Raw genomic sequence first — 12,596 nt, 5'->3', positions numbered from 1 at the left:
ACAATGCTGACATATTCTTTTTACATTTACATTTTCAATTTAGTCTTTTAACTTATTATACTATATTTTACTATTTCAATTTAGACTTTGACTTATTTTTATCCTTTTAATAATAACATATTACAAACCAGTATCAATATTTATTCAATTATAATGTATAATAAAACGATACATACAAATGACAATAATTTGGTATAATGAAATAAAATGATTGAAAAAATACAATAAAAACTCTTATAACATATTTTATGTAAATTGTAATGCAACTGAAAAATTGTATATGTGTATGTATTTATATATAAGGGTGTTCCATGGTGTAATGGTTAAACTCACGGTCACATGTGGACGGGCTCGTAAGTTCAAATTTTGCTCTGGGCAACCTGACATCGTGTAGTTGCGGTGTTCATTTTTACTTGAAAATATATTTCCAATTGTAAATAGCCCATTTTGGGCACTGCGGTGTGAAATGGCAAAGGGATTACTATCTAGTATTATGCATATACTCAGTGGCGTCGGAACCGTGTGGGCTGGGTGGGCTTGAGCCCACCCATGAATTTTGATGGGTGGGCTGAGCCCACCCATCAATCTCAATCCCTAATTATGATACTGTCTCAAATGTCTAAAAAAAAAAAAACAAGACCACACAGGCCCGCGAGCCCACCCATCAAAAATTAGCTTCCGACGCCACTGCATATACTATATAATACTTTAGATTTTTGTTCGACATTAAAATATATTCTTGAGATTTTTTTCAATCATTTTGTAGAAATACAAAACACATAAAAAAATAATTAATACAGGAATACCCCGTTTAACGCGGGGGATACGTTCCATCAAAGTAGAGCGCAATGCGAAACAGCGCTAAACGAAGCTATCTTACATGAAAATATTGGAGTTAGAGAAAGACGGCTAGGAAATTGATTCGGTAAAAATAAAACCAAACATTTATTTCTTAAAGCCCAAACTAATATCACATTATTATTTCTTTCAAAAATTAAGATAAAATATAAATAACAAAACGGATATGCCGTTTTGTGACAAAAGCATCTACGAATACATCGTATGAATCTATGAATACATCGTATTCTAATATTGTCTAGGCATCTAATGTTGTTTCACTTTTTCTTTTGCGTTGTTCTCTTAAAAGTTCATCATAAACGGATAGAGCATCTCTAACACCACGGCTTACTTTAGAGCTGCTGTCAAAATCCGGATCAATTTTCAATGAATTGATCCATTATTTCAGTTATGGTAGACAATCTCCTTTTTACAAACACCATCGAAAGTTCTTTTTGCTTTTCCGCTGAATCACTGCTGTCAACATTTTTGTTTTCTTCTTGTTCAGTTCATTCCTTGAGCTCACCATTAGAAAGTCTGCGCTGCTTCTTGAATTATTTCTTTGACATCTTCCTCATTTATCCTTTCAAAACCTGATGATCATGACTTTAGAGTAAATGTAAGATTGATAAAATTTACTTTTTATATTGTGAAATATCACCAATTGACTAATATAATACATTCAAATAATTATATATTGCAATATTAAATCAATAATAATATCGTGTTGTTAAATTATCTGTTAACAAACTTTCTATTTCTTAATTGTTGAAATAAAAGAGCGCTAAACCGCAACAGCGTTAAACGGGTTATTACTGTTCTTGCACTATCTTATTAGTATGATTCATTCTGCATGTTTATACCAATAAAAACACAACAAAAATAAAATATAAATAGACAAAACATATGTATGTAGTTTATAACATCATTTTTGCAAGCTAAAATTGAGAGTAAAATTAGTATTTTCATTGTGCTCTTCCCGATATCAACATACTAAATGATGACACACATACGGTGTCAAAACGTACAAAATAAATAATTTAATTATTCATTGCTCCTTATTTTTAAAAAAATATTAATTTCAGAAAAACAGTAATGATATTTAATAATAAAATTTAAAATGCTGCTAAAAGGTTGCTCACACCATCATATCGACGAGATCGACAAAACTACAAGAAGCATTTCGCGAAGCTAAAGTAGAAGCTTTTCTTTATGAGATTCAATTGTTACATGAAAAATAATCAAATTATTAAATGAATGTTGTAAATGTAGCTGTTATTTATAAGTAGACGTGTATAGAAACTCTTTTCGAAATAATTTAGTGTGCTCATATTCATCAAAATAAATGGTGATGTCCATACTTCTCAAATTGGTGCTGACAGATAGATAAATTATGCCATAGGTTTGTTGTTTTATAAATATAAATATGTTTATTAAAGGAACTGAATTATAACTGTATTGCAACAATTTTTTTGTTGATTTACATTTTGTTATATAGTGAATTTTGGCAATATTTTTTTCTCCAAGCAATGTGTTCTTAAAATACTATTTGTTATAATAATAATAAATATTATTATAATCAGTAATTACTACTAATTTTTATTTATACTTACATTTTATCTTATCCAATTTAATTTTGGAATTAATTGAATTCTAAATTACAAATATATTATTAAATGATGTATCATATTAATTTTATAAATGAATTAATATTTAACTTATTTTTAATAGTAATAGACAAATAATACTCAAATAGGCATATAATACTTAATCATAGATTAGTTATTCTGAGTATTTCTGCATATTTATTATCATACTTTTAAGTTATTAATTAATTGAGATTTATAATGCATTTTAAGATATTATAATAATTTAATGAATTCATTACAATTTTAAGTGGGTAGTTAAAGAAATATTTTTAGTCTGTAGAGTAATTTCAACAATAAATTGGTAAGATCTAATTTTATGAAACCCTTTAACTTTATTCGTGAACATGTGTTATGATATTCTACTGATATCGGTAGTTAAAAACCAATTCATTTGTAATGTAAATGATTAAAATATTCAATTTGTATTGTTTACTAAAATCTGTAAGTTGTTATAAGCAAAACAATCTTAAAATTTGCTTCAAATTACATATGGCTAAAAGGTTTATTATTATCGTTATGCCTTATTATTAAGTTATGCTATTATTAGTAACTAATTGATTGATAATTGAAATAATTGATAGCTTATGTTAACTGTTTATTGATTTATAACATTAGTGATGTAAACACTAATCTGAAAATTATGAATAATTTAAATACTTACCAAAATAAAACTTTTCTTGCATCTTCATAACTAATCTGATAACTAATCTTACAAAATTTTCCTTGTCTGTAAAAATTAAGAATTACATGAGTTATTGATGTTATAATATTATAATTTCCATTATATGATTAGATGTTATATGTTATAATTTCCATTTCTAAAAACCAGTTCTTTTTTAGAATCGGAACTTTTGTGTTTGATTGAGACAATCGAGTGCAAAATGGGCTTTTTAGAAGGAAATATGTGTCGAATTTGCTTAGGAAGAAAGGATTTGGTAGATCTGTATTCGACAGATTCTCCAGGATCTATAAGCAGTAAATTGGCATCATTATCAAACATTCAGGTAATTACTTGCATAATTATTATTAGTATAGTAGTTGTAAAGGAAGTGATTAATATTTTTACTAATTAACACAAGCACGCATAATCATCATATTATTATTTTTTAAGATGAATCAGAATGATGGATTTCCCCCTTACATATGTGTTTCATGCATTCAAAACTTGGAAGTTGCTTGCAACTTTATCAAGAAAAGTGAAGATTCGGATATAAAATTACGTTCTGATTATATTCATAATAGTTATAGTCCATTAACATTACTTGAGTGAGTATAAACCAAGTTTAAAAATATTATTAAAAGTTACTTGATTTATTTGAAATGGATATAAAATATTTATTACAAAATTGTTAACATGTATTAATTTATACTATTCCAGAATGCCATCTAATTTTGATTATAATAAAGTTGTTGTTAACTGCAAAGTTGAAATCGATATTGAAGGTAAATTTGTATCTAATTTGTATATTTATAAAATGTTATAACTTATTTATTTATAATTTTAATTGAAATATTATATATTGTAAATTAGATCATTACAATATATAGAAATGGGCATTTGTTAAGCTGATGTTGGTTTTAGTTTTTACATATGCCAATATTATTTTTTAATGAACATAATAATGCAAAGTTACTTGTTCTCTAGTTAAAAATTATTCTGGGGTTTTATATTACATTTTTCAATATTTTGATTTGTATTATTAAATTACTCAGTTAATAAAGTTTTTATTATAATAATTATCTATTCACTACATAGTTAGTATTTTTTTTTTTAATCAATTGCAATTTTATCGCAATAATTTTTTTTTTTTTACTTTGTGATTTTTAGTTATGCAAATTATTGTATTAATTTTATTCTTATATTCAAACTAATATACTTCTTTGCAAAATATTAATTAGTGAGTTAATGAAAATTATATTTTTATTAATGTATATATTTTTGTTTTTAGATAATGCAGAAGAAAAATATCACTTTGAACCCTCTGAAAACGTAATTTCATTCGAAGAATGCTCTGAATTGAAAAAAAAGATAGCAAAACTCACATCTATGAAAATAAACTTAACGAAAAAAATGACAACAAATAAAGCAGTTGACTATTTGAAGTCAAATACAAACCTTATAGTAAAAAAGGTTTCGGGTAAACTGAGAGGCGATAAGGCCCCATTAATAAAGAACGAAGATTTATCTTCAGATGATGCATCTGTAGATGCGAATGATGCAAATGATGCTAGTGATTACGAACCACCTGCGAATGATTTTAATGCTGATGATAGTGATGAAGATGAAATGGATAAAGACTATGTGCCAATAAAAGTATCTAAGATAAATAAAGGTGTTCGGGTTCGATCTAGAAAATTGAAAATGAAATCGCAGAGGTAAAAAGATTTTTTTCTTTACATTTCCATAGTTATTTGTTTTAATGTAGTTATGTAGAGGATTTTATGCAATTGTGCAAATTGCATATCTAATTTTTTCATTCTCACTCAACCTGGTATTTGAAATAGATTAATCTTCTCATTCTATAAATTTTAGATTTATGATGCCTAAGAGCAATAAGCCGAAATATGAAAAAATGACTAGAAGTTTAGAGTCTAGATTCAAAATTACTCCCAAAATAATACAACTAAGTAAATACAAAAATTGCAATACAAGTAACAAAGGTCCAAGAGGTATAGCTGAAAGGATGATCAAAGTATATAGACCTAGGAACCACTTGCATGATGGTAAATATATTGTAGATAGATTATTATTTTTATTTTCTTAAGTAATGGGTAATTTTGGGCCTTTTTAAATGCAGGTAATAGTAAAAGAGGTCGGAAACCAGTTTTAGATCGTGACGAAACCGGTCGTATTATAAGACCAAAGCATCAGTGTTATGTGTGCGGTGTGATGGCTGCTGATATTAAACAACATATGACTTCACATACAGGTAAATGGAATTTATTACATTGTATTCAATAAATATATAGAAATATATATTTAAATTATTATAGGCAAAAATGTTCTGTGGATCTATATTTCATTACTTGTATTTAATTTGTGATTTAGTCATAATTTATTTTATATCTATCAGGTGAAAAAAGTCACGTTTGTGATGTTTGTGATAGACGATTTAGTACAAGAGGCAATTTAATTCATCACAAGAAGATACATTCAGGCATCAAATCTCATGTTTGCCAAGTTTGTGGTGCTGCTTTTATTTATGCAAGTTGCTTACAGAGGTAAGCATTTTTATGTTCTAGTTTAAGTCACCTAAAATTTTAATATACAGCTGATATAAACCTTAGAATGTCAATTAAGAGAGTTGATTCAACCATTTATGGGTTTATTTATATTGATATGCTTAGTGTTCCCACAAGCGGAACACAAGAAGCGAGGAAAACCAAAAGTTTCATTGTATGTAGTTGGTAAATACATTGTTACCAGTAGATTGTTTGAGACGGCCATACATCCCTCGGCAAAATAATTTAAATATTGAAGATTTGTCCACGTCCGAGTTTTCGAGTTACTAGTTGAGTTATTACATTCAACGAGACTTAATGAAACCAATGAATTCATACTCAATTACGATCATTATAAGCCGTTATCCGCTACTTGAGATGCCCAAACAGTTGCTATTTATGATTTTATGCTTTATTACAGATATTCTTATTTTCTGAAATAATTTAAAAAATATTTTCTAGGCACTTAGATATTCATACTGGTACTAAACCTCACAAATGCCATCTTTGTGATAAAGCCTTCCAGCTGGCTCAAGGGTTAAAGCGGCATCTCACAGTTCACGAAGGTGAGTTCATAATGATGTCTGTCATAAATGCTAAATTTTTTTCTGTTTCCCATCATATTATTTATTTTTGTTTATTATTATTAAAACATTAATAAAAAATAATCTTTTTTACACTGGACAATTTGTACTTTAGGAAATATTACGCGATATGTATATTTTTTTTGTGTTAGTGGTGTACGAATAGAAGAAAAATTCTTATTTTTCTTAATTTAAAATATTTCAGTTCAAAATATTTCACAATATTTCAGTTTTGTGAGTGCAAGCAGTAATATAATAATTTTCACATGTTTGTAAATAATGTAGGCATTATATGGTGTATCAGAAATGCTGACTTCTTGATAATTGTTTAACTAGATGCTATATAATTCATAAGATTGGTCTTAATTCTTCACTTATTCACTTTTTTAAGAGTTATCTTCATAATCGTAAACAGTTTGTCTATCTTAATGGATTCTTGAGCAACATTGAAAATATTAGTTCAGGTGTTCCTCAGGAATCCATTCTTGGTCCACTACTATTTATTATTTTTATTAATGACATTTCTGATATTATTAGCTGTCCACATTTATTATTTGCAGATGATCTGAAACTATATCTCAAAATAAATTCTATTGATAACTGCTTATTATTACAGTCTCAACTTGACCTTTTCCACTCATGGTGTATCTATAACAAATTACATTTAAATATATCAAAGTGCAAGATTCTTAGTTTTACACATAAGCGCGTTCCAATACTTTTTGATTATAAAATTTCTAACACCAGCATTGATAGATTAATAAAATTTCCGATTTAGGTGTTCTATTTGATTCTGGTTTGTTTTTCACAGATCATGTAACTGATATTTGTAATAGAGCACATAAATCTTTAGGTTTGATACTGAGAAATTGTAAACAATTTAAGTCTACCAATGCACTTCTTTGCATGTACTATTCTATTGTACGTTCAAAATTAGAATACGGTTCGATTATTTGGTATCCTCATCAAATCAACAACTCTGATGCGATAGAGAAAGTTCAGCGAAAATTTCTGAAATACCTTTATTATAAAACATATAAAATTTACCCTGAACGTGGCTTTGACCACAACACTTTACTAAAAGAATTTGGTATTCCTTCCCTTGCCTCACGTCGATTTATCTGTACAATTATGTTCTTATTTAAGCTTTGCAATAATTCTATTGACTGTCCTCTTATTCTCAATCAACTATCCTTTAATGTTCCTAGGCTATCTTTGCGTTCACAATTATTTTTCATTTATCCTACCCCTAAATCTAATTCTCTTTTAAATTCGCCAATTTTACTTATGTCCTCTAACTTTAACTTAATTAATAATGAAATAGATATTCACAACACTTCACCTAATCAAATAATCTCCATCTGCACAAGTTAACCTTTTTATTTTCTTTTCAAATATCTCATTATTTTCTTATTCTATTTATAAATAATATTGTTACATTCTGCATTATATGTAATTTTATCTTAAGCATTTTGTTACTAACTATATATTGTAATTTTGTATATATTTTAATTGTTATTCATTATGTAAAATAATTGTATTTTTGAGTCCTCTTGGAGAAATCTGTGGGCAATATATTTAAATAAATAAATAAATAAATAAATAAATAATTTTTGACTTCTGAGAATCTCATTACAATATCATTAAAGGATAGTATAATTTACTCTGATGTGAATCAAAAACAAATTAGCAAAAATTCTATCTATCTATTCCTAGGTGCTCGTCCCATGCCTGCCATATGTGTCCAGCTCGATTTAATCAACCTCATCAACTGAAAACTCATATAAGAAGTCACACTGGTGAAAAGCCTTATGTTTGCCAAGAATGTGGAGAAGCATTTACTTACAAGTATGTTCTCAACAATCACGTTAAGAAGCATTTGGCTCAGAGAATGGACCAAACAACCTCGGCACCTGGTTTAAATGTCGAAGTCAATGGCTCTACTATAAATGTAACAGTTACTGGTAATGGTAATAATGGCATGCAGCAAATGGTATCTTCTGGACAACAAATGGTTTTAGGTATGTTTCATGTAGGTAATATTTATTTTTTTGGTTTATATATAATTGAATGTTTTTTCATAATATAATATATTAGCAATTATAAATATCAGTGTGAACCATTTCAATCAGTACATTTCGTACTTTTTACATCACGCCGGAAACTTTTTATTTTAGAGATTTTTGTACATAATCCATAATAATTTTTCCGAATTCGCCGTAACTAAATTATAAAATTTGAATCAATTATTATCCTTGCAGCACCTGGTTTAACATCGTTGCATGGTGTTCATCACATGGCTCCAGATATCATACAGAATGGTAATCTGGTTCAACACATCACAACCAGTCAAGGACTTGTAGGATTAGTTCAGGCGAATATAGCTTTGGGTCCACCAGTGTGCAGTCAATGATTGGAAAATAAATGACTGTTTACTTTACGCTGCAAGTTAGAAATGTTCACCGAGATTCACAATCTTATTAAAAATTGATGGGTAATATATTATTATATTACTACATTTAGTACATTTAGGGCGACTCATTATTATTATTTTATTTTTTTATTTTCCAAAAAAATAATTTTAGAAGCTATATTCCATCAGCAATATGGCATATGTCTGATGTTTTTGTTTAGATATGTATGGATTCTGAGCATTCATGATATTGTCTTTATCTTACTTAGATCAGAAAAATGGACATAATGTCCGACATAGAAAGTTTTTGCACTATCATATAAAGTATCATTTATTGTATGGATCATTCATTATATTCAAATTAGTGTTAAGTTATATCTATTTATAAAGTATTCTATAATTATCATGAAAGTATCTGCCAACGTTGTGATAGTTGATGTTTTCCTTTTATTGATGTAGATGAAAAGCAAATTATAATTTTCATTGTCTGGTATTGAAAGTTTGAATGTTTTGTGTATAACACTGTGATACAAGTTGAACAAAAATCATAAAAAGTTTTGAAAGTATAATGCGACCTTTATGAAATTGAAATTTATATCAAATTTTAATCCATGAATTTAAAATATGTATAAGTAGTTATTAGTTATTTATTTTACACAATATCGTTCGTTATATGTTCAACTTGTATCAGAGGCAATAAAAATTTAATTAAATGTAAAAGCGTTTTTAATACTAAATTGAATTGAATACAGATAAAGATATGGAGAATTGTGAACCAAAATGAATTTTATGAGTAAATCAAAAAATAATATCACTCAGTACATCGACTAATATTTATATTTGGATATTACGCAAATTTACATGTATATTTACGCTTATTTTTTAAACCGACAAATAATGGAGATTTTTTTAATAATTCTTGAAGAATTCACTCATCATTAATTCTCGGAATGATTTTGAACAAAATGAAATACTGGACTTGCACTTGCTTTATTACTTAGCTTTATTTATCAGAAAAGTATTTTGTAATTCTGAATGGTATATAATTAAAAAAAAAGAGGTTGCCCCTATGTTTAGAATAAATTGAAAACTAATCTACATGTTTTCATTTTGGTTCCGAATTTTTCGTTGCCTTGTCTGTACTAGAGAATATAATTTATGTTAAATTATGTTTTACAATATAATCAGCAGAATGAATTAAAAAGTTTTAATTAATAATTCATTTTGATTTTATCTTATCGATAATTTGTATATCAGAATATTCTGTAGAACAAGAATCGATATTTCAATATACAACTTCAGAGAGTTTCTTATACTGTGTTATCTTATGCTTCCAATTTAAAACCTTCGCTTTCATTAGTTTAAGATATAACTAAAAATACTTGTTATACAAAGTATATTTTATATTTACGGTGAAATGCATATCGATTCTGTAAATGCGATTTCAAAACAAAACGAAAATTCTTTTTTTTTTTTATAATATTTATTTGCATTTATTAACATATTTTGAAAAGTTCAAAATCTTAGTAATAAATGAACTACAAAGTACAATATGAAGATGTTTTAATTCTTTATTTTTTGCAGGAGAAGTAAATAATTTATAATTATAAAATCTTCTTTTTGCCATTTCATCGAAATATTTACATCAAGTCAATATATTAACTGTAGGTATTTATAACTACCCTAAGAAAGTGTTAAAAATGATAATTACAAAAATGATTGATTTTATTGAACTGAAAATAGATTAATCATGGTTATTATAAAGGCTCTTGAAAGAACACATTGACAATCATATTTTAAAGAAAAGTTACAGTTTTATATAAAAAAAAAATCGTCAAAAAGTAGAAGGTTGCTACTTATGTTTTATTTAATGAAATCACGTAAAGGTCGATCTTGCACATTATATTTATGGTATGTGGCAAGCCATTTATAATATAAATATGATTCTGAATTTTTTCCTTGCTTTATTTATATGACTTGGAAATCATCCAAGCATATTATATGAATTTTTTTTTATCCAATGCCAGTAGTTTTAATTTCAAACTTAGGAGACGTTGCACCTTAAGTCGTACCTGTGCAAAATTCCTTATTTATACGGTATAAGAAAATAAAGACCTTTTTATGAAAAATTTTTTAAATAAATATGAAGAAACAATGAATAATATAATATTCCAAGATTTGCTTAAAAAGAAGGGTATAACGGTACAATAACGGAATTACCTCTTTGAACAGTTCCAGCATAGTTCCAACCATAGATAACTAAGCATCCAACCCTTTCTTAGCACTCACAGATTAATAATTTATAAATTCATTTTTACATTATTAATTTAATATTTTAATCTAGGTGTCAGTTTAATAATTATGTTCGACTTGATATCTATAATAACTGAAGTGAAGTTAATCTCAGATTTTATTCTATTTTTTTTTGTTTTTTGTAGTGGTACTACTGGGGTGACTAAATGTACCGTACCACCGACATTTCAGTAATTGTTAATCATAAGTCAAGCTAAGTAACTAAAAGGTCCAGTGAATTTTTGCTTTTGCTTTATTTTAATTGCAATAAATATTACATAATTATTTTTCAGGAAATCTTACCTCAATTGTAATAAGTGAATAGTTTTTAAATTATGTATGGAGTAATTTAATTTTTTATAGTCGTGATGATGTTTTTAAATCTTGAAAAATGGTTGTTGTGTTTTGTTCTTTACATGTTGCATAATATGTGTTTGTGACTGATGAAAATAAGTATTCAGTTTCGCACAAAGCATATTTATTACTAGTTGGAAATTAATAAAAATGTACTTAAAAACTGAATAGAAGTAAAAATTTGCAGTGTTGTCGACGGTTAATGACATTTCTTGTGAAGTCTGTATACTTTGTATAATTTGACATTTGTTTGACTAAAGTTCTGATTTAACGTAAGTTTACATTATTTACTTATCATCAGCTCTTCATATTGCTCCTGTAAAGGTAAGTCTTTTTTAATTTTATTTATATGAAGATGAAATTATGTAATATTGATGAAACTTTTTTCAATGTCGCAGTTAGGGTTTTTATAAATGTTAGTAAATATTCGCTTGTTTGACATTTACATTATTGGTTCTTTACTGCAGTTTTTTTATTATATTTCTTTTATTATATCCTTTAGTTCTTAAAATATGAAATTGAATCATCTTATGGTTTCATCCTAATCGGATACGATACATATATATTATTGTTTACATTTATACAATGTTCTGTTTGAACACTTATACGCATTAGTGCATTTTAAATCTATAAAATATGAATTGTGAAATTCACAGTATATATTTATAATATTCTATTTAAAAATACACAAAATTATTATTAATCACTAGCTGTACCCTTCACGCTTTGCCCTGATTTAGTTTAAATTAAAAGGTTGAACAAAGATGTGTATTTGTTACATTTAGTTTAACGTTACTACTATCTGTTCAACAATTACCTATTCAACAATTGTCTACAAATTACCTATAAACTTGTTAAATCAATCTACCATTTCACCGACTACTAGTTTACCTGTCAACCTATTTACATATCAACCAACGTTTCACATGTCTACCACTTTACTTATCAACCTGTTATCCGTCTTGATAATTGTCTATCTACCATTTTACATATCCTTCAATTTACTGAACACCAGCTATTTAACAAATTACCTTTTCACTAATTTACTTGTCTACCAATTCACCTATCGACCTGTTTATCAATACACTATTTTACCTGTCATCTTGTTATAAAATGTCTACCAATTAACCTGTTCAATAAGTTCCTGTTAAACAATTTACCTTGCTTAAAAATTTGTCTACTAATTTACCTATCAACCTGTTTATCAATCTACCATTTAACCGACTTACAAATTTACCTTTCATC

The 12,596-nt window shown here is 27.1% G+C and overlaps 1 protein-coding gene across 1 annotated transcript; it reads left to right on the top strand.

Moving 5' to 3' along the window:
• The first annotated feature begins 2,150 nt into the window (after window positions 1–2,150).
• LOC113385850 (zinc finger protein 252-like) lies at window positions 2,151–8,754 on the top strand. The gene is made up of 11 exons (XM_026623678.1): window positions 2,151–2,239; window positions 3,327–3,490; window positions 3,598–3,752; window positions 3,865–3,929; window positions 4,436–4,862; window positions 5,020–5,210; window positions 5,285–5,416; window positions 5,561–5,708; window positions 6,171–6,290; window positions 8,009–8,313; window positions 8,554–8,754. Exons 2-11 carry the CDS (start codon window positions 3,368–3,370, stop codon window positions 8,703–8,705), a joined length of 1,818 nt encoding a protein of 605 aa, XP_026479463.1. The 5' UTR covers window positions 2,151–2,239; window positions 3,327–3,367; the 3' UTR covers window positions 8,706–8,754.
• Window positions 8,755–12,596: the final 3,842 nt, after the last annotated feature.

The sequence above is a fragment of the Ctenocephalides felis genome, unplaced genomic scaffold (genome assembly GCF_003426905.1).
Source record: "Ctenocephalides felis isolate EL2017-DRISC unplaced genomic scaffold, ASM342690v1 CF-g0.4_SCAFFOLD_03571, whole genome shotgun sequence".
NCBI lineage: Eukaryota > Metazoa > Arthropoda > Insecta > Siphonaptera > Pulicidae > Ctenocephalides > Ctenocephalides felis.
This window is presented reverse-complemented; position numbering and strand designations above follow the sequence as displayed.